This window comes from Podarcis muralis, chromosome 1, assembly GCF_964188315.1.
Source record: "Podarcis muralis chromosome 1, rPodMur119.hap1.1, whole genome shotgun sequence".
NCBI classification, from domain to species: domain Eukaryota; kingdom Metazoa; phylum Chordata; class Lepidosauria; order Squamata; family Lacertidae; genus Podarcis; species Podarcis muralis.
In genome coordinates this window covers 82284305-82306826 of record NC_135655.1, presented here as the reverse complement: position 1 = coordinate 82306826, position 22522 = coordinate 82284305, and the positions used below count along the sequence as shown (strand labels likewise).

Below are 22522 nucleotides of genomic sequence, written 5' to 3'. Positions count from 1 at the left end.
GGCGGTTTGAATCCCCATGAAGGGGTGAGCTCCCGTTGCTTGGTCCCTGCTCCTGCCCACCTAGCAGTTTGAAAGCACGTCAAAGTGCAAGTAGATAAATAGGTACCACTCCGGCGGGAAGGTAAATGGTGTTTCTGTGGGCTGCTCTGGTTCGCCAGAAGCAGCTTAGTCATGCTGGCCACATGACTGTACGCCGGCTCCCTCGGCCAATAAAGCGAGATGAGCGCCACAACCCCAGAGTCGGTCATGACTGGACCTAATGGTCAGGGGTCCCTTTACCTTTTTAAAGTGCTACTAATTTTTAAAATCCTACACATTTTGCATGAAAACACCTTTTGAAGGTAGATTTTAACTTAGTGCCCTCCTGCAATCTTTTCCAAATGTGGAAACTGGTGCCTGTATAATGCTATCTTCCCTACCAAATTACTTCTCTCTTTGTTTTCAGTGGAAAAAATCTGATCCACTCACATATTCCTCAGAACACACAAATTGGATCCCTTCCACCCACATGGAAGTTAATAGGAATTCCAATCTATCAAAGATATGTATTTGACCATCCAAAGGCATAATCAGCTATGGATTGCAGCATTTTTAATTGTAGCGAATGAGCAAAATCCTAAACTCTCAGCACCATTCTGTCTACCGCTAACATCTATTTTAAAGTACTCAATGAATTGCAAATGACAACAACAACAACCAGAGATTCCTAGGACTTGTCCCCTGAACACCATTTTCATACTTTAGTAGCTCACCTATGGAATGGAGCCTCAGCAGCATTCAGAGGGTTGAGCTTGGACGAGGAGCTCACAGAGTATTTATTCATTCTCTTGTGAGGATTCCCTATAGGCTCTCAATCACCTTTATGTCTCTTGCTGCAGAGCAGAGAAAGTCACACTAGGTGTGGATGGCTCAGGATTAGTCTATCTGCCTCCGAACTTGGGTGTCTGCAGCTGACTAAACTCATCAATTTCACCTGAGCCTTGGGAAAATTCCCCATAACATCGAGAGAGAGAGAGAGAGAGAGAGAGAGATTATAATGGTGTCATCTCATCAGGGTCCAGACTTGCAAGGGGCCTAGAGTCTAAGCTTTCTTTTTTTAATAAAAAGTACAGTGGTACCTCGGTTTTTTAATGTCTCTGTTGACAAACATTTCAGTTTACGAATGCCATAAACCCAGAAGTAAATGCTTCAGTTTTCGAACACACCTCAGAAGTTGAACATGCCACGCAGCCTCCGCTGACTACAAGATCCAGAGGCCTAGCTGTCGGCTGTTGAGTCCTTGGTTTTTGAACGTTTCAGAACTCAAACGGTCTTCCAGAATGGATTATGTTCAAAAACCGAGGTACCACTGTAAATACCAAGACCTTCTACATGCAACTTTCTAAGCAATTTCTATGAAATGAGTCACCAGGCTGCTCCTGCCTTTCAATGTTTTTAATCCATGTGTGCAGTCAGAGCTGTGATTGATGAATGAGTTATTTGGACACCAAGCTCTACAGCAGTGTTTCCCAAACTTGGGTCTCCAGCTGTTTTTCGATTACAATTCCCATCATCCCTGACCACTGGTCCTGCTAGCTAGGGATGATGGGAGATGTAGCCCAACAACAGCTGGAGACCCAAGTTTGGGAAACACTGCTCTATAGGAAGTCTTGTAGTCCAAAATGGCTGCTGTTTTCTACTCCCCTTTGGTGCACTTTGCTTTCCTGGTTCTGTCTCATTGTTTAAACCACAGAATCTCCAAAGTTTTCTCGGAATCTTAAAAGGGGGCTGCTGGATTGCTGCTCTGATTCATTATAAAGCAGCATCTCTTTTTAATTTAAATGTTATAATACTCAGCAATATATAAAAAATATGTTCAGCCCATTCATTCTATGTACAAAAAAGTCACAGATAGCACTTAGGACCAAACATTCCTACCTAGCCTTGTCTTGTTTCAAAATAGAATGACAAGTCACATTTTAGACTCACACAAACTCTGAAACTGTATCAGGGCCTTAATCTAGATTCCCTGGATTTGGCAGACCTGCCAAAGGGTCATCCACCCAAAATCTGGTCCCTGATCAATTAAAGGCAGCGGTGCCAGCTCCTGGGGGCTGAGCCCTTTTGCCCTCCCTATATTTTGGGAGTGGGGGCTTCCTCCAATGTCCAAAAAGTGCAGAGGTGGAGCATGGAGATGAGTGTTGCACAACTCCAGTGGTCGACTCATTCTCCTCCTGCTGCTGTTGCCGAGGGGGAGAAGGTTTGAAGCAGCCTCCCATCAGTGGTGGTACCAAGAGGAAGTGGAGGAGAAGCCACCAGCCATTGAAGCTGCATGGTCACCATATTTGGCTCCGCCCTTGACCTCTTGACATCACACATATGTCACACATGCAACACTGGCCTTGCAAGCTGGCGCCTCTGATTCAGGGGCAGGGCTACTTAGGGAGGGCTGTCTTTAAGGGGGTGCAAGGGGTGTGGGGCACCCAGGCATCTAATTCTGGGGGGCGCCAAATGTATGCCTACTGTATACTGGTCTCTCTTGATCAGTGGCAGTGAAAAGGTTGTTATAGGTGAGCGTTTCCCCCCTCCCAAAAAAAGTTCAATAACTTTGAGTTCACACACCCCCCCAAAATGTCAACAACTTTAGCTTCCCCGTCCCCAAAAAAGCTCATTAAAAGTTAATTAGGGGATGGCTAAACTAAATTTGGGGGCGCTGGGCGGATCTTTGTACCCCAACGGCGCATATGCTAAAGATGGTCCTGTACTTAGGGTTTTTAAAAACCTAAGTAAACATATGGTTGAGCGGGGGGGGGGGGATAAGCTGCATCTCTTTTCCCCCTCTCCTGACTGAATGAAAGGTCCTGCATGTTTGTGAGTGCAAAATGCAGGGTTGAATCCTGCACTTACCATCTGATAAGCAAAACATTCCACTGAGCTCAGTGTTGCTCGTTCACAAGCACCTGCCCTTAAGGGAAACTCCTTGGGAAGGAGCAATACCATGCAAGGTTGAATTCTGCACTTACCAGTTGGTAAGAAGAGGATTCCATCATATAAAGAAGCATGATTACATGGCACATGTTTATTTCAACAGCTCATTTGGAGATATCCCTAAGGATCAAAACTCCTACAGGCGGAATATGAGGCAGAATGCTAGAGGGACAGATACACACATAAAGAGCTTGAAAGCAGTCAGGGGACCCATTCAGAGTGCATAAAAGAACAAGGAAATGGACACTCTGGTAGGTTGGGCAGCTGGCTACTTTAACCAAGAACCAAATCAGCATTGTTCTACAAGGGGATAATTTCCATGTTTAAAAAAATGTGTAACCTGTTGTGAACGAGGAAGACCGGAGGAGAGTATATTTTTATCCATGAGATGGGGAAGCAGTCAGTGCAGAAGTGCCTCAGCATGGTTAGTGGTGGCAAAAAATGGACACTGTCACATTCTTCAGCCACAACTTTGCTCCACTTTCTCCCAGGAAGGGTGAATTTTACCTCTCTGCAGGAAGAGTGACAAGTGCAAAGTATCGCTCAGTTCATAACTATATTTCTTCTGGCACTTTGGGAGTGAATGTGCATTTCTTTATATGAGATCTTAGTATTTAACATCTTCGTATATGTAGATAGATACATTTTTTATGTATAGATACAGAGAGATACATCCTTCAGACATTGAGCAGCGCAGGGTGGAATAGCACCCCTTACGGTGAAAAATGGGATTTGTCCAGGAAATAAGAATAGAAGTATGATATATCTGAAGATGGAAGAACCAATCTGTTTCTCATTTGTGTCATCCATAAATCTGTTCCATAGGCTGATTCCATTAATCAGCCATTTCTTTTTGTAAAATTCCACACAAAAATGCATTTATATATGTGTTGGTGTATATTTCTATACGTATTCTCTCTCTCTCTCTCTCTCTCTCTCTCTCTCTCTCTCTCTCTCTCTCTCTCTCTGTGTGTGTGTGTGTGTGTGTGTGTGTGTTTCTAAATGTACTTTGATACCCTTAAATTGCAGAGAGCAGTGTTGCGAAATTCAGAGAAGTGCAAAAATTATCCAGTCTAAGAAATTCAGAGCAAATCACAAAAGACAAAATTCCCCGTGCATCCCCTAACAATATGGCCGAGGATCTACTTGCCTAGAGATTCTTCATAAAAGTGTCAGGTGTGTTATGATTCAAGCAAAAACCTGATTGGGAGGTGGCGTTCATGTGGGATCAGCTTTGTTAGAAAGGCAGTTTGAAAAAGCTGCCCTGCTGGCAAGAATAAGGTGCTGCTACGGACCATGTCACACTTTATGTAGCAGCATGTCCAATTTTGTCACCTGTGCACTCAAAAGGTTGCTACAACCAACCTTTTCAGTGTACCTGTATGGCCATGATGGTTGGTGGGGAGGAGGGGTGGCACTTACATGACCTCTTATCACGGACACCAGTGCAGCTTACTGGGAAGGAGAGGTTGCCAAGATATAAATCCACCAACAGGAGTATCAGATTGGCTTCATAGCTGTGTGTTTGCACCACACCAACCTCCCCACCACCTCACCTCTCCCAGTAACCCACAGCAACACCAGTCACAGAAGGTTAGGCAAGTGCCACCACTCCTCCACCCTGATCACTTTTGCTGTGTGGTGTATTTACATTTGAACATTTCCCTGCTGTGTACAATGGATATATTACACACCTTATTCTAAGGAGGAAATACAGAAATGTATCAAAATGGGCAGCATTTCTATTGCCTTCCTGACCCCAGATGACAAAAAAAAAAAAACGTATAAGGAGACAGAGTTTAAGCTACCCGTGTTCAGTCATGGGGTTTATCTGGCAAGAAGGTCAAGAAATGCTTTCTGAACCCAGGCAACCTCTTAGGGTTGGGGTGGTGGTGGTTATGCAGATCAGAAACACATAACATTTCTCAAACAATGATTTCAGCTGGTGGTGACATTGTGATTGCATGACAATGTTTACCACATCAGAACTTAAAACGGAACACCTACAGAAACAAGACAGTATTTTTAAAAAGTACCCACCAGGAAAAAAATATCATCCACATATGCTGAGATAACACTACTGTATGTTTTCTGCCTGTCAGAGATAAGTGAAATTCTCCCCTGATTTAATCATGCCCTGTTTAACCAGATGATCTGATGCGGAATAAATGGCAGATGCCAATCACACCGTGACCACAGTGAAGGAGTTCATTCTGTTTGGACTCACCGACCGCTCGGACCTACAAGTCCCCCTCTTTGTCATCTTCCTCCTGATCTACGTTATCACTGTGATGGGGAATCTTGGGATCATCCTTCTAATCCGGACTGATAGCCACCTCCATAACCCCATGTACTTCTTCCTCAGCCACTTGGCTTTTGTTGACCTCTGCTATTCCTCTGTCATTGCCCCTAAGATGCTGGCAAACTTCTTAGCAGCTAAGAAAACCATCTCGTACTACGCGTGCGCAGCACAGCTGGGCTGCTTCCTTACTTTCATGATCACAGAGTGCTTTCTCCTGGCGGTGATGGCATATGACCGTTACGTGGCCATCTGCAATCCACTGCTTTATCGGATCATCATGTCCCAGAGAGTCTGCATCCAGCTGGCAGCTGGCCCTTATGCATACAGCTTCTGTGTTGCCTTGTTCCACACCATAGTTACATTTCGTTTGTCCTTCTGCTCTGCTAATGTGATCAACCATTTCTACTGCGATGACCTCCCGTTGTTAGCCCTTTCTTGCTCTGACACCAGCACCAAGCAGATACTGATTTACGCTTTTGCTGGTTTTGATATGCTATGCTCCCTTCTCATTGTTCTCATCTCTTATACGTTTATCCTCTCAGCCATTCTGAGAATCAGCTCTGCTCAGGGACGACTCAAAGCCTTCTCCACGTGTGCTTCTCACTTGACTGCTGTCACCATCTTCTATGGAACTCTGATCTTTATGTATTTGCAACCTAGTACAAACCACTCTCTAGCAACGGATAAAATAGCTTCCGTTTTCTACACACTGGTGATTCCTATGCTCAATCCTCTGATCTATAGCCTGAGAAACAAGGAGGTGAAAGATGCTCTGAAGAGAACAACAGAAAGAATTGTTGTCGTCCGCTGATGGATATTTAGGACATTCTTCCTAATGTATTTTATTCAAGCCAAGAATAGAATGTGTTGTGTGTATGCCTGGAATGGCCAAAAGGAGGTGATGCTAGAAAGCAGCACAGGAGATAAGACGGAAGAGCCTCAATGTAGGGATGGATAGATAAATCAATCTCTTTCTAGTCCATGTCACTTCCACATGTGCTCACTCAAAATGCCCTTTCCCCATTAATCTGCTAATATATTTCTTCTGAAAAATCTGCAAGAAAATGTTCAGTCAAATGTGTGCCTCTAAATATATTTTATCTTAAAGTGTACGTTTTAATACATTTCGATCATTTCTTTTGAAATGAAATCCATTTCAATAAGGGTTTAGGCCCAGTTCTGACACAGAAACTGCTTTGGTTGCCCTGGATTACGACTTCTGTCAGGAGAGAGACAGGGGAATTGTGTCCCTGTCAGTTCTCCTTGATCTCTCAGTGGCTTTCAATACCTTTGACCATGGTATACTTCTGGAGCAGCTGTCCGAGTTAGGGGTGGGTAGCACCATTTTGCAGTGGTTCTGGTACTACTTGGATGGTCGTTTCCAGAGAGGTCCAGAGGATGGCAACACAAGAACGGGCCTTTTCAGCAGTGGCTCCCCTTTTGTGGCATGCTCTCCCCAGGGAGGCCCGCCTGGCGTCTTCATTATATATCTTTAGGCGACAAGTGAAAACATTCCTCTACAACCATTGGCTGATTAACATTCTGTGACCTTTTAAATGTGCTTTTAGAAGTGGGGTTATTGGTTTGGGTTGATGATGATGATGATGATGATGATGTATTTTGTGTTCCCACTTTGTATTTTTATGTTTTGAACCACTCTGTGATCTTTGGATAAAGGGCAGTGTACAGATTTATTTATTTTATTGAATTTATATACCACCCTATACCCAAAGGTCTCAGGGCAGTTCACATAACAAAATCAGAATATAAAACCACAAAACATATAAATATATACAGTGGAGCTATATTGACTCCACTGGTGAATTCATCAGTGTACCATCAGTGTATCTCTCATGGCAATGGCAAAGCTGGCACTCTGTCAAATCCTACAGTTATTTAGTTGGTGGGTCTCTTTTGGCAATGTATTTATTTTTGAAAAGTATATTATTTTAAAAAGATTAATCAATTCTAAATCACCACATTTTTGGTTGAATCTGCTCCTGCTCGATTAAATGCCTTAGACCAAGGACTCAAGCCATATAAATCATTCAGTTATTGCCAACTTGAGCCCAGTCTTAGGCTGGTAAACTATTATCTGGAGCTGAAGGTCTCAATAACATAGAGGCAAAAGCCACATGTCTCCAATAATAGTATTCATTCAGAAACGTAATTCAGTTTCCACAATTTCCCTCCCTTCTCTTAGGCATTCCTTGATATCCTTCTTTCATTCTGGAAGCTCTTCCTTAATAACTTATAGGAGTTCACGATGAGCAGCTGACCCCAGTAAAATCTGAAACAATAGGTTTACTGGTTGCAAAAATAAATCATGTGACCAGTCATAACATATGTAGCATTTCCATTTAAAAATACATTTATTTGTTTATAGAATTATTTCTATACCATCCTATCATGAACTACAGTGGTACCTCGGGTTGCATACACTTCAGGTTACATATGCTTCAGGTTACAGACTCCGCTAACCCAGAAATTAACTTCTGTCAGGAGAGAGAAAAATGGGTTAAGAACATTGCTTCAGGATGAGAACAGAAATCGTGCTCTGGCAGCGCAGTGGCAGCAGGAGGCCCCATTAGCTAAAGTGGTGCTTCAGGTTAAGAACAGTTTCAGGTTAAGAACAGACCTCCAGAACGAAGCTTGGAGAGGTTGTCCTTAGTATTGTGTTTGGGAAAGCTTTGTGCCTGACTTGTTTTATCTTTGCAAAAGTCCACCTTAAGGGTTTCTGTAATCTCTTCTTGGTGACTCCACTGCCAGCAGGAGATAATCCAAGGAAGTGTACACTATGAAAATGCATTTCCCATTTCCTGGAGATTTTTCTGGAGATTTCCATCTTCAAGTGATGCTTTTATCTTTGAATGTAGGATGTGGGCTTTTATTAGCCACATAGTGCTCTTTGCATACGCAGGATCCAATTCTAAAAGGCAATCTGTGTGAAGATTCTGTTTTCATGTACAGATCATCTTAATTGTAATGAGGCATTTCCCTCCATCAGGAATTTGACATCTAAAGTAACCAGCTGCTTTTCAGTTATGTCAAATGGATTAAAATTTGGAAAATAAAAAGGAGAGTCATGAAAATGTAAAATAATAACTTTAAGAGACTAGAGGAGATATCAAATACAATTGCAGTAGAGAGCTCAATTTCCCTGGAAAGAAAGTTAGTAGAGACTGTAGCATATTTAGGATAACCTGAGCATAGGATGGAAAGGTTCAAATCTAATAATAATAATAATAATAATAATAATAATAATAATAATAATAATAAAAAATTTATTATTATTTATTATTACCACTCTGGGTGGCTCCCAACAGAATATTAAAAACAGAATAAAGCATCAAACATTAAAAACTTCCCTAAACAGGGCTGCCTTCAGATGTCTTCTAAAAGTCAGATAGTTGTTTATTTCCTTGACATCTGATGGTAGGGCATTCCACAGGGTGGGTGCCACTACCAAGAAGGCCCGCTAGCATATAATAAAATTCACACATTCATAAGCTTTAAAAATTAATTTCCCTTCTACTTGGACATAATGTGGAGACAACCTCCTTATTTCTTTATTTTTTTTGTTCATAGCAAGTGAATGAATAGACATTTAATGCAATAATACTTTCCTCTGCAATAATCTCTTCAGGGCACCTTTGACCTCCTTGTTCCTTAGGCTGTAGATCAACGGATTCAGCATGGGAATCACCACCACATAGAACACAGAGACTATTTTGCCCTGTTCTAGGGACACGCTAGAAGGACGCCTGATGTACATGACAAAGAGTGTCCCATAATAGAGAGTGACAACCGTCAGGTGGAAGCCACATGTTGAGAAAGCTTTGTATCTCGCCCCAGCATTTTTAATTTTCAGGATAGTGAAGAGAATGAAAACGTAGGAGATTAGAATAACAACGAGGGAGCTGATGAGGTTGAAACTGGCAGAAAGTAACATCAGGGTCAGTTTGACGTGGGTGTCAGAGCAGGACAGTTTCATGAGAGGTGGGTCAGCACAGTAAAAGTGGTTGATGACATGGGAGCCGCAGAAGGTCAAGCGGAAGGTGAATATGGTCTGTATTGTGGCATCTAGGAAAGCATATGCAGAGGGAACTGCCACCAGCCACATGCAAACCTTCCGGGACATCTTTGTTGTATATGTCAGTGGATTGCAGATGGCAACATACCTATCATATGCCATGACGGCCAGGATGAAGGATTCAGTGAGATTCAGTGCAATGAACAGGTCACACTGTATCACACATCCAGTGAGGGAAATGACTTGGTAGTCTGCTACTAAATTTGCCAACATCCGAGGTGTGACATTGGAGGAATAACAAATGTCCACAAAGGATAAGCTGCTGAGAAAGAAGTACATGGGAGTGTGGAGTTGCGAATCCATCCTGATTAATGTGATCATTCCCAGATTCAACAGCAGGGTCATAATATAAACAAATAAAAACAGCATGAAGAATGGAAACTTCAGTTCTCTACGATCGGTGAACCCCAAAAGAATGAAGTCATACATCATTGTCTGATTACTATCAGCCATCTACACATGTATGATGTCTTCTGAGAAGAAAAAAGAACATACACACAAAGTGAATGCAGACTCATTATTGGATGTACTGGTGAAACAATACTCTTCTCTGGTTTTATTCTGTTGTCTCAAACCTCTTCTATGATTGCATGTAAATTGGGGAAGGAACTTGGGGTCCTATTTTTTAATGCCCTCACCTTTTAACACACAATAAAACTAGCTTGAAGACGACACATTTTGTTTTCTAATACAACTGGTGCTATCAAAATCTCAGGGAATGCAAGACAGAAAGACAGAATGTATTTTCACACATGCACATAAACAAGCTGATACACTTTGAAAAGGGTTAGCATTATACAGGAGAGGAGACTGCACAGAGAATAAGAACATAAGAAGTACTTTGTTCGTCACCCTGATGGATGACCTGTGCAGAGAGGGGGACAGGGAGATTGCGACCTTGCTCCTACTTCTTGATCTCTTGTTGACTTTTGATACTATCAACCATGGCATCCTTCTGGGGAATGGGAATTGGGGACACTCTATTACACTGGTTCCAATCCTACTTTCAGGACTGAGTCCAGAGAGTAGCATTGGGAGAGTGCTTTTCAGTCCACTGGCAGCTACGTTATGGGGTTCGGCAGTGTTATCCCCAGTACTATCAATATCTACATGTAGCCATTGGGAGCAGTCATTCAATGTTTCAGGATGAGGGCCATCAGTATGCTGCTGACACTCACCTCTGTTTCTCTATAACATTGGAATCAGGAGAAGCTAGGCTGTCTCTGGGCCATTGCCTGGATGCAGTGGTGAAATGGGTAAGGAAAAATGAACTGATCTTGAATCCTGGCAAGACAGAGGCACTGTGAATGAGCCAGTGCGGTGTAGTGGTTAAGAGCGGTGGGCTCGTAATCTGGTGAACCGGGTTCGCGTCCCCACTCCTCCACATGCAGCTGCTGGGTGACCTTGGGCTAGTCACACTTCTCTGAAGTCTCTCAGCCTCACTCACCTCATAGAGTGTTTGTTGTGGGGGAGGAAGGGAAAGGAGAATGTTAGCCGCTTTGAGACTCCTTTGGGTAGTGATAAAGCGGGATATCAAATCCAAACTCTTCTGCTTCTGCTTCTGCTTCTGCTTCTGCTTCTGCTTCTGCTTCTGCTTCTGCTTCTGCTTCTTCTGTCTGACAAATTGTTCAGTTGCCTACCCTGGATGGGTTCGCACTCCCCCTGAAGGAGCAGGTTTGTCATTTGGGGTGCTCAGTTCCTTTTACCAACTGCAACTGTTTCAACAGCTATGACCATCCCTGGACCAGGAAAGCCTTGCCACAGTAGTTCATGCATTGGGTTACTGGACTCTGTGTGGGGCTTCTCTTGTGCCTGATCCAGAAGTTGCAGCTGGTGCAGAATGCTGTAGCACAAGTGCTGATAGGAGTGCAACCTTGTCAGCAGATAAAGCTGCAGGAAAACCAGGGCAGCCATTTTGAAATTTGCCAGTTTCCATGTCCTCATAAGGAGTAACTTTGCCAGCAGATTGCATCCATTTCTAGCCCAAAATAATAATTAAAAAGGCATAAATGCTTCTGAATGAATTGGCAAGCCTGCAAAGCACTTCACACTGAGGCAATCTGTTTCCTCAAAGTGTTGAATGGGGGAGGAATGAATCTTATCATTGGTGGATACACATCTAGTTGCAACTGATTTGGAAATGAATGTGACCAATGCACAACTGGAGTTTTAGTCAACATACTATGCTATAGAAATAAAATTCTCAGAGCCAAAGGGACATTTGGCTAAATTCCTGGATAGATATTAGATGTTTCACACCTGAATATAGTTAATGGATGTTGGTAAAACCTACCTCGATGAGAGAAGAGGCAGTCCCACAGTTTCCTGATAGCAGTGGCAGCTGCATGAAACAGAAAACTTTATAGTCACCTGTGAGTCAAGGGACAGAATCTCTTCTGTTTCTCTTGTTGTTTTCTAGAGCCTTGAGAGTAAAAATTACTGCACTCCATAGGCCACTTAGTGGCTGCTGTTGACAATGAACATGTGTTCCTGTTTAATTGACTATTGAATCTATTGAACTAGTATAATTTAGTAGTTAATTTGTTGGCTGAAGATATTAGACTTCCTGTTCTCTTTTACCATTGACTATGTCATTATTTCAGTTCATCACTCATGGAAAATGAATGAAATGTGAAATGAAATAAAATGTGAAAGTTTGGTAATAATACCAGGAATAATTGCAGAAGAGATACCCAGTATTTAAAATAAGGGCTAGTGTAATCATTTATATTAATTGTGAACTCATTCTGAGATTATCAACCCTTATGTAGCTAAAAGGAATCATCCATGCCCAAGAGAGAATTATTGGCAGCCTTGGGGTAACTCCATGATTTGCAGAAGTACAAAAAATGAAAACAAAAACAAAAATTAGGGGAAGAAGGGACACAAATGTAGCCCAGGAAAGAATATGTTCAATGGACACAGGATGCAGAATCCTTTTAGTGATTAGGTTGACATAAATTCAGTTGGAACCTGTCCTTTAATGTTTTAATTCATGGTCTTGTATATCTGACTGGATTGGCATTTTTGTTAGAGGAATTCCTTTTGTTGATGTTGTTCCAGTCATTTCTTCAATGCATATGCCAAGTACTGCAGCCTTCATTGCATCCCAGAGAATATGAGGTTCGACATTGGGAGAGGCATTGTCAGCAAAGTAATTTGTTATAGCCATTTGGATTGCCTCTGGAATATCTTGTGGTACATCAGGAATGTATGCAACTACCATATCGAGTCAGAGATAATGGGGCCCTGTATTTGTAAAGAGGCCTTAAAGTGATCAGATAGAGTCATGGGTTCTATGTTCAATAAAATCAAAATTAGGGAGACAGAGATTAAAAAGAAAAATCATTCCTGAATAAGAATGAAATTTCAGAGATAAATATGTGTGATAGCTTGCTCCCTGATTTATATGACACCATCCTTTTTTAATATTGTAGCTGTTTAAGACTGGGAATATACATTTATTTCCAGAATAGCTGCCAAGCGACACATTGAGAAGTCTATCCAAATGCTTACTACAGATAGCATTCAAATTGCCTGCAAAAATAGTTTTGAAGGTAACACTCAGGTCCCATTTACAAATGCTTGCTATGCGAAATTTCACTTTTCTGAACAAAATGAATTAGTATCCATTCCTCACTATATGCGCTGCAGATTGTATACTCAAGAGTGCATTAGAATTTTCCCAGTAGGAATAAGTGAAAATCATTGACTTGTTATGCAAACAATTGCCTAACAAATGATTTCCATTGTGTTCATAAAACAGGACCAGTGTTTAAATCGATGCAAATAAGAGTGAGGGTACCTAGCATTCCAGCCACACACAGAACCCTTCCCCGTAGGTCCTGAAAATTAAAAGATTTGGACAGTGGTTCCCAATTGGTAGTCCGCAGGCCCAGGGGGTCCATGTAACCCACCCAGGGGGTCCGTGGCACCATTCACATAACAAAAACTACCATAAAGATATCACGATTTTCAAAAGTAGGGGTCTGTGGCTTGGCTTTTGAAAAATACGGGGTCCATAGTACTTAGCTAACTGGGAAACATGAGATTAGGACCTGGTTTTAGCAACACCTCTGGACTGCTTATTACCTGGAGCCATATAATGTTTGCTAAGGTATGAGTAGGATAAGAGGCTACTGCTTGTAGCTGCATCATGTGTCTCCTGCAGAAAGAAACAATAAAGGACTTCTGCCTTCTAATGTACTCAGAGTTCCTCCATTGCTTGATTACATCATCTAAGCCTTGTACCTTCAGTGAAACACTATAGACATCAGCCATGACAAAAGAGGAATCCCATAATGATATACAGGCCCAGGGCAATCACTAAAATCTAATGTGTGTATTCTATAACAAATTCCACATCCCCCAAACTCCCCACCCCAACTATTCCCTCCCGCTCCAGCCCCTATCATGCCTAAACAAGCATCCTCAGAAAGACTAAGGAATTGTGGTGCAAACAAATGGTTTTGTGGTTCGAGGACCCGAACCCCGTGCAGTGGAATGAAACACAAGGACACGTGATATAAGGTTAATGGGCAAGAAAAGGCCACAACTTTATTGATTACAGCAAGTGAAAAGGTATTGGCTTAGGCATTGGATAATGGCAGCTGACTCCACCCACTCGAAGAGGGGTGAGTCTAAAAAACAAACAAACAAACAAAGGGGGTTTATTCACCAGTAGGTGGAGCCTGTTGATGCTAATTCAACTATAGGCTCTCCCCTGATGTCACCGAGGGTCGTGCCATGGCCTCCCGCCAAGCAGGCATCGGACAGAATACACGACCGCCGGATTCCTTTAACGGAATACCCAAAAATTGAAGGCGCAGGTGATGGCCACACCTAGCCCTTTGACACCACAACACATTATTCCAATGCCTAACCTATCCACCAATACCACGAAAGTTGTGATGATTGCTACGAGGTAGGCGAAAAAACCAAAAAGCCTAATGCCAAATGGAAAAATTCCTACCAGGCTCCCCGGACAACCAGGGCGACCAACCTAAGGTCCATAGCAAGGCCAAAAGAAAACTGGAAACCCTGCTCTAAGGGAGTAGAGGGTGGGTGACTCGCGACGGGCCGACAAAAGTGAGGGCTGGAGGCTGGCGTCGCAGCAATTCAGGCTGCTGAACACGCCCCCTTGAAGGCACCTGGTTGGGTGCCTGACCGAGGGCGTGGGCGCCAGCCAGGTGAGTGGGAGGCAGGGGGCAAACGCCCCCTGCTTGAGGCGGAGTCCGGCTCCCGGCCACAACCACTCCCCTCTCTTGCAGGGAGGAGAGTCTTTCTGGCTTTCAAATGGTTTGTGGATGGGGCGGAGGGAAACACTACATCCACATAAATATAAGGAGCATTCTTTTCATTGTAAAATCCAATCAACCAATAGTAACATTAATACCACCTTACATTAACACCACAAGATTAATTTCTTGGAGAGCCAAATAAAGAATAGTACATATACAACCAAAATGAGAGGTAACACCGATAGGATAAAGATACTCATTTCTTCATTGTAGTTGATGGTCTCATGAAGTTAGGGGCTCATGGAGAAAAAGACACGAGGCTAGGCTTTGGGCATCAGTGTTTCTTTGCAGATGTAAGAAGGATACCATACCTGATGCTGACTCCAAGTTTCTTCTTTTTCCCAGGAAATTCACAATTTGAGGATGAAAATGTAAGTCAGAAGTTTCAGAAGAGGCATTTCCCCTAACCATTAGGTGCCATTGCAGTGTGCAAGCAATACGCCCACCCAAACACCCTGTTTCAATTTTGAAGAACTGGTGGATCTGAAAATTAGATGCTGGTGATGAGTGAGAGATACTATTTTGTATTTGGGCCGTACTGTCAATATTTTATGGAGATCGAAACCAACAACCAAAATTGAATCGGAAAAGTGGGGAGGGAAGGAAGAAACCAGACAGCAAGGTGCAAGAACTCATCTACCACATATTAAATACCATACATTCATAAGCTGTAAAAATTCATATCCCCTCTTCTTCTTCCTCATGGATCATTTCATTTCATAACTAGTGAATGAATAGACATTTAATGCAATAATACTTTCCTCTGCAATAATCTCTTCAGGGCACCCTTCACCTCCTTGTTCCTTAGGCTGTAGATCAACGGATTCAGCATAGGGATCACCACGGCATAAAACACAGAGACTATTTTGCCCTGTTCTAGGGACACGCTGGAAGGACGTCTGATGTACATGACAAAGAGTGTCCCATAGAAAAGGGTGACAGCCGTCAGGTGGGAGCCACATGTGGAGAAAGCTTTGTACCTCGCTCCGGTTTTGCGAATTTTCAGAATAGTGAAGAGGATGAAGGTGTAGGAAGTCAGAATAACAGCTAGGGAGCTGATGAGGTTGAAACTGGCAGAAAGTAACATCAGGGTCAATTTGACATGGGTGTCAGAGCAGGACAGTTTCATAAGAGGTGGGTCAGCACAGTAAAAGTGGTTGATGACATGGGAGCCACAGAAGGTCAAGCGGAAAGTGAATATGGTCTGTATCATGGCATCTAGGAAAGCATATGCAGAGGGAACTGCCACCAGCAACATGCAGACCTTCCATGACATCTTTGTGGTATAGAGTAGTGGGTTGCAGATGGCTACATACCTATCATATGCCATGATGGCCAGGATGAAGGACTCCGTAAGCACCAGTGCAATGAAGAGATAACACTGTATCAGACATCCAGTAAAGGAAATGACTTTATAGTCTGCTACAAAATTGGCCAGCATCCGAGGTGTGACATTGGAGGAATAGCAGAGGTCTACAAAGGACAGGCTGCTGAGGAAGAAGTACATGGGAGTGTGGAGTTGGGAGTCCATCCTGATTAATGTGATCATCCCCAGATTCCCCAGAAGGGTGATAATGTAAACGACTGAAAACAGCATGAAGAGAGGAAGCTGCAGCTCTTTACGATTTGTGACACCCAAAAGAATGAAGTCAAATACAATTGTGTTGTTTTGTTCAGCCATCTACACATTTATAATGTCTTCTGAAAACGAAAGGAACATACATGCATAGAATGTGAAATCAGACTTATTATTTGATGTGCTGGTGAAGCAACATTCTTCCCTAGTTTTATTCTGTGGTCTCAAACCTCTACTGTTTTTGTGTGTGAATCAAGGGGGGGGGGTCCTTTTTATCTCCATTGTTTTAACACACAACTAGCTTGAAGACAACATACAATTGTTTCATAATAGACTTTGTGCTACCTGAATGAAAGGGGAATGAATAATAGAAACATAGTTGAAATGCACACATGCACAAACTTATAAATTTGTAAAGGTTAGTATTATATGAGGGAGGAGACAGGGAATAAGAACACAAAAAGCACCATCTAGTTCAGTATTTTCTTTCTCACACCTGCCAAACAGATGCATTTAGAATGTGACAAAAAAAAGTGTGTGATTGCTATTCTGCCATTTTTAGCTTCAACATCTGATCATCAGAGGTATCCATATTCTCATGGGTAAAGCAGGTGGTTAAAGTAGGGACCTTGAAGTGCTTTTTGGTGTACTGGTGATCCAGATATTATCAGACCTTATATGTATGGAGAAGATAGAGCTATAGATCTCTTTTCTATATACAGTGGACCCTCTGGATATGAATTTAATTTGTTCTGGGGGTCCGTGCGCACCCCAAAAAATCCGTAACCAGAGGCGCTGCTTCTGCGCATGCGCGCAGCGTGATAGAAGAATACTTCCAGGTTTGCCACATTCATAACCTGAAAGTTACATATCCAGAGAGGTACATAACCCTAGGTTCCACCGTACAGAAGAAAGAGGTGGTTACATTGACTCACCATATTTTTTGGGGGGTATAGCTAAAGTAAATGTCAAAAAAGAACCTGAAAACATATACAACCATAGCACTCCACTCAATATTCCAGAGTCAGCAAAACTACTTTCAAGCTAAAATCAAACAGCTTGTCAATAGCTCCAAAACAGATGAAGGGGGAGAAATGAAAACAAGATCGAATGAAAGCAAATGTAAAGTGATTCACATAATGGGGCAAAATATCAACAACTGACATATACAGGAAAGGGATCTGCTGATTATGATGATGACATAGCGTCTTGTGATCATGGTAGAAAGAATTTAGAATGGTAGCTGCATTTGGAATACTATCTACTGCTCTGGCCACACAGTATTATTGATCTGGAAAAGGTGCAGAAAATGCCAGTAAAATGATCACGGGATTGGCAAGCCTTTCCTTTAAAAAGTAAGGTGTTCGGACCTCATAGAAAACAGAGAAGAGTGGTGGTGGTTAAAGTTAATAAAAATATGCATACTGTGGAGATGGTGAACAGAGACAAGTTCCTAATGTTGTTGTTTAAATAATAATGCTAGTACCCAGGGTCATCCAATGAATGTGATTGGCAAGAGATTCAGGACAGTGACTGCCTTTGAGGATTTCGAAGGCAGTTTCAGTGGGAGATTCATTCATTTGTTCGTTCGTTCATTGAATTTATATACTGCCCTATACACAGAGGTCTCAGGACGGTTCACAAAAAAAGAAGATTAGACATGTTTGTAATTTTCAGACCAACTACTCATAAAACCCCAGGTGAGGTTGATTATTTTTTACCCACCTCCAAACTGTAAAGCTGCAGGGAAAACCACAGCAGCTGTTCTAAAATTTGACAGGTTCTGTGCCCTCTTTAGCAGATGACTTTTCCTGCAAATCTCATCCATTCCTACCCTAAAATAACAATTAAAAGGTATATTTTTTCTGACTGATTCACCAACTCTACAAACTACTTCAGACTGAGGTCTGTTGTTTTCCCACAGTTCTGAACTGGGATCCAAACTAAATCTTGCTGTTCGTGGACACATCTAGCTGCAGCTACTTCAGAAACAGATAGGACCACTGCACAGTGGCAGTCTTTCTCAACACACCATGCTATAAATAGAGCCCAATGGATGTTAGGTTGAATGCCTCAATTGATATAAGATGTCCCACACCCAAATATGGGCAATGGATGCTGGTAAAACCTACCTCAATGAGGAAAGAGGCAATCCCACAGACTTCCAAGAGCACCGGCAGCTGAATGAAGCAGAAGGCTTTATATTCATCTATGAACCCAGGGAGATTGTCTCTGAAATGGCTCTTCTGCTCCACTTGTTGTCCTCTAGAGCCCTGAGAGTAAAATTACTGCTCTCCATCGGATTCCTGGGAGCTGTTGTTGACAATGAAAATGTGCCCCCTTTCCTGTTTAATTAGACTATAGTGGTATGACCTTTTGAACTAATATGAATCAGAAGATCAGAGATTCCATCCTGGAATGTGCAGGAGCCATGATGCTTTTGAAGGGTTTCACTGCTGTCTCTGAGCTTTCATACTTTATTTCTTGAAAAAGCAACTCTGTAGCCCTCCAAAAATGAAAGTTATACGACAAAATGTACAGTGAGTGTGGTGTGGCTACATTGTATATATATTTTTTCCTACTGAAGAATGTCCCCTGTTGCCATTAGACAGCAATGGGATCAGTGTGTGTGTGTGTGTGTGTGTGTGTGTGTGTGTGTGTGTGTAAAACCAATATTGTGTGATTTCCAGAATCAAAACCAACACAACATGCAGTAGCTGATTTTCCATAATAAGCATAACTTTGTTGGGGGTAGCCATATCTCTTTTGCTGTTTCTGGCTACGCTCCCCATGGCAGCCATTTTGTCTTATGCCATAACAGTTGTTTATTGACCAGTGCCTCCAGCACTCTCAACATTTGAAATGTACCCATTGGTTCAAAAAGGCTGGCAACCCCTGTACCACATAATGTGTAGATTTGTTTTGAATTGGGGATGAGGAGCCAGAAGTGGAGTCTTGTGCCATATCCCTAGGACGTACATCAAATAACCAGATGGTACAAATGATATCTGAGTGGTTATGGACCATAATGTTAACCATAACCACAGTACTGCACAACTAGGAGATAGAAAGCTAAGGTGAACATGAGCCTACATTCTTCCCAAGCTTGCTAATAAAAAACAAATAAAATAGAGATGGTTTATATTGTTATATGCTCCCTACTTCCTCACATGGTTAGAGATTCCAAGTGGAAGCACTTACCTGAGTTTGTGAGATGAGACCACTGAAAACTTACGGCTTTTTGTAAAAAATTAAAAACTTTTTAAAAATGTATGTGTGGAAATAAGCAAATAGAACATAGCTGGAGGCAGACAGCTTTCATCCTTCTAGCAGGGCAGCATTTCATTTCAGATCACCAGAGACACTTGCAACGCAAATGAGCTTCTAGAGCTCAAAGGTGAGTTTCTGCTTCTCTGTCCTGTGTTTCCCATTCCCCATCTTCTGTTCCAAAAATGCTCCTATTGCCATCATACCCCAAAAGAAGACTCAGGGTACAATACTAAAGTGCGGGAATGTTATATTTATTAAAATATGAAAATAACAATAAGAGGATCTGCAATAACCAAATAGAAAATTGAACTGATCAACCAAATCAAATAATCCAAGCAGGAAAGTTCCTCATTGATGGAGAGATCATATCCCTTCTTGCTCCTGGGCATATCATCAGGTACAAGCTATGACCCCACAGCAAATAGTGAAGTAACACTTCCTCCTTGCTACCAGGGCCTTGGGTTTTTGAGCCAAACAATGTATCACAGCCCACTGGTTTGACGTTCTCCCTAGTACACATGCTACATGACACCCGCAATAACCCACAAAGCAATTGCAATGGAGGTTGACCAAGGAGTGCATTTAACCATAATGCCTTGCATAATACCTCAGGAATTTACTCAACAGATCTTAATTCCACTTTGCTGCCTAGACTACAGGCCAGATTAAACTAAATAAGGAACTCCACTCCAAACAAGGAATTCCCAGGAGAGTAAAGTAGGTGAAAAAGAGGCCAAATCCCAGGCCAATTAGGTGCTCTACCAAGAACTCCTACTCAGTCCCTTCAACAAGCATCTAGCAAAGTTCACACTTTACAAAGGCAGGAAGGGTGTGTACCACACAGTTTGGGGCAGTTTAGGGAGGAATTTCTGGTATGTGACCGTAATAAATTGATTGATTGATTGATTGATTGATTGAGTCATTCATTCATTCAGTTTGGGGAGGAGCTGGTTTATAAGCTGGGTCATCGCCACAGTTCACCACAGCTGGGGAAGAAGAAAACCCAACATGAGTCTTCTTTTGTGTGGGAGCTAGGGTATGGCAAACTTGCCCCCACCCTAGAGTGGGAGTATGATTGTTCCATCAAACACAAACACCTGCCCCCAAGTGATAATTCTCTCCATTCAAAACATCGCTAGGTAATGAAGAACTATTTCCCAGCCATGCCAAGCCATTAGCTCAAATGCTGTTTAATGAAGGTATGGCCATGCCTGGATTCCTAACAATTATGCTTCTATCTCCACACAGTGAAGAAACTGTGTTTGCTCCTTGTTTAAGGAGAGACGCCACAGACCCTCCTCCCAAGACCCTGGAAAAACCTGAATGCTGTCTGTGTCAGCAAGTAAGGAGAAGAGAGATGGTGGGGCAGCAAACCCATCTCCACATCACTATCTGGCAGCCCTGCCAACCTGGAGGCTTGAGTTTTGTTAAATTGGAAATATAAATTTGCATTAATTTGTATTTTTGCTTGTTTAACTTACAATAGAATTGTATAGTTGTGTATTGGTCCTGTTTATATGATCCTTGTATTTTTTGCTTTTCTCTGCTTATTTTTATTACTCCCCCCCCCCCCCCGGGATTGAAAGCGTTCAACAAAGAGACCCTATAGATCTCCCCCCCCCCGGGATTGAAAGCGTTCAACAAAGAGACCCTAAATAAATAAAGAAAACAAATAATTAAATGCCTCTTTTCAACTAGGCTATGACAGTTGTAGAAAGAGTATGGATTTCACTCGCTCAAAACCCCACGGGAATCACAAACATAAATATGCTTTTCTGTTCTCAGCAACTCTGGGGGAAAGAAATTCTCAGAGTATCCTTAATTGACTTCCAAGGCTGTGCTAAAATAATGATTGTGTCATATCTTTGGGGGTCCATGCTAGTCGGGAAGTTCAGGAAAATGTTAGTGGTCACATGTTGTAGAGCTAAGGACGACAGTATAAAACTATTCTTCTGCCTAGCTCCAGTGTCAGTGCTCTGGACAGCACCAGATTTAGGACAGTTTCCTTGCACAGGGTGCTGAGCCCAGGGGGGCACAAAATTGAGAAGATCCATCATTGAGAAGATTCATTTGGGGGCCCCAAATTCTGGCTTCACTCAGGGTGCCATACTACCAAAGATTACCAAAATCTGCCCCTGCTCTGGACTCTGGGTGGAAATGTCTCCAACATTTCCTGAACTGGTAGGCTGAGCATAGCTGTAAAAAGTATTCATTATTTGTCCCAGAAACAGTGAATATTTGTAATTCTATACAGCACTGTACCTATGGGGGTGGGGTTGTTCCAATCTACAGAATGGCAAGACCGTGCTGGCAAAATAATCCTGTTATTAGGGTAGCTACTCATTTGTCATCAAGAAAGAGGACATGGGTTGGCATGTAATTAGCACATCCTAATTTATATGTATAGGTGCAAATGTTGAAAGAATTACCGTATGATAATTTAAGGAGAAATGCAATATATCTCACCCTAATGAGGAAGTATGTGACTGGATGACCTTTGTTTATGCTCATTCTACAGTCCAGGGGCTAAATGCTGATGAGCAAGTTCAAGGCTTCTGCTATCTCTTCTTATGGCTCTTTATCTTAAAACTGGACTTGGACCAGACAGCCCTTCAAACAGAAGATGTCTTCAGATTGAGGACTGTCATCTGGCAGCACTTCAAAGAGTGAACCATCCTGTGAAAAGTCAGGCACATGGCACCTGACCCAGTGATTATGGCATAAACTTACACGCAGAATTCCTACTTTCCTCTGTTCTTTCAATGGGAATTATCGGTTGCTTGTTTGTGCCTAGATGGGCTTGAAGGGTAGACTGGGAAAAGACTGGGAAAGATCCTGCTTGGGATCTTTCCTGCAGAATCCAATTGCACAGTATATTCTAGGACAGCCTTCAGCAGCATGTTTTCATGTTTATTCTTCCATAGATATTCTACTCAATTGTCATGGCCTTCAGCTAGAACAATAAACATATTGATGATGATGATGTTCTTATCTCCTGCAAGGGAAGTATATTG

The 22522-nt window shown here is 42.3% G+C and overlaps 4 protein-coding genes across 7 annotated transcripts in view; 1 reads left to right on the top strand and 3 right to left on the bottom strand.

Moving 5' to 3' along the window:
- LOC114601534 (apelin receptor) overlaps positions 1-22522 on the bottom strand; it is a 492419-nt gene that overhangs the window by 243325 nt on the left and 226572 nt on the right. The gene's annotated exons all lie outside the window — the stretch shown is intronic.
- On the top strand, positions 1623-6080 carry LOC114601626 (olfactory receptor 8U3-like). Of its 3 annotated transcripts, none has more exons than XM_077933201.1 (2): positions 1623-1646; positions 5175-6080. In XM_077933201.1, exon 2 carries the CDS (start codon positions 5259-5261, stop codon positions 6078-6080), a length of 822 nt encoding a protein of 273 aa, XP_077789327.1. In that variant the 5' UTR covers positions 1623-1646; positions 5175-5258. The 3 variants fall into 3 exon arrangements, with proteins under 3 accessions (XP_077789327.1, XP_077789334.1, XP_028594780.1); XM_077933208.1 differs by lacking the exon at positions 1623-1646 and adding an exon at positions 2906-2920 and having other exon boundaries at positions 5172-6080; XM_028738947.2 differs by lacking the exon at positions 1623-1646 and having other exon boundaries at positions 5136-6080.
- Positions 6492-9815, bottom strand: LOC114601636 (olfactory receptor 5M5-like). 2 transcript variants are annotated; one of them, XM_077933216.1, is made up of 2 exons: positions 8902-9815; positions 6492-6519 (listed from the first exon to the last, which is right to left on the bottom strand). In XM_077933216.1, the coding sequence occupies exons 1-2, from the start codon at positions 9813-9815 to the stop codon at positions 6492-6494; spliced, it is 942 nt and encodes a 313-aa protein (XP_077789342.1). The 2 variants fall into 2 exon arrangements, with proteins under 2 accessions (XP_077789342.1, XP_028594805.2); XM_028738972.2 differs by lacking the exon at positions 6492-6519 and having other exon boundaries at positions 8877-9815.
- Positions 15405-16343, bottom strand: LOC114601631 (olfactory receptor 5M5-like). The gene has a single exon (XM_028738960.2). It carries the CDS (start codon positions 16341-16343, stop codon positions 15405-15407), a length of 939 nt encoding a protein of 312 aa, XP_028594793.2.

What these genes read in the sequence shown, in the direction of transcription:
- LOC114601626 (XM_028738947.2), top strand. Translation starts at nt 5,136, where the DNA reads ATGGCAGATGCCAATCACACCGTGACCACAGTGAAGGAGTTCATTCTG.
- LOC114601631 (XM_028738960.2), bottom strand. Translation starts at nt 16,343, where the DNA reads ATGGCTGAACAAAACAACACAATTGTATTTGACTTCATTCTTTTGGGT.
- LOC114601636 (XM_077933216.1), bottom strand. Translation starts at nt 9,815, where the DNA reads ATGGCTGATAGTAATCAGACAATGATGTATGACTTCATTCTTTTGGGG. An exon ending in GGTGCCCTGAAGAGATTATT is followed by an intron (nt 6,520 to 8,901) that starts GCAGAGGAAAGT and finishes GAGAACTGACAG; the next exon opens with GGACACAATTCCCCTGTCTC.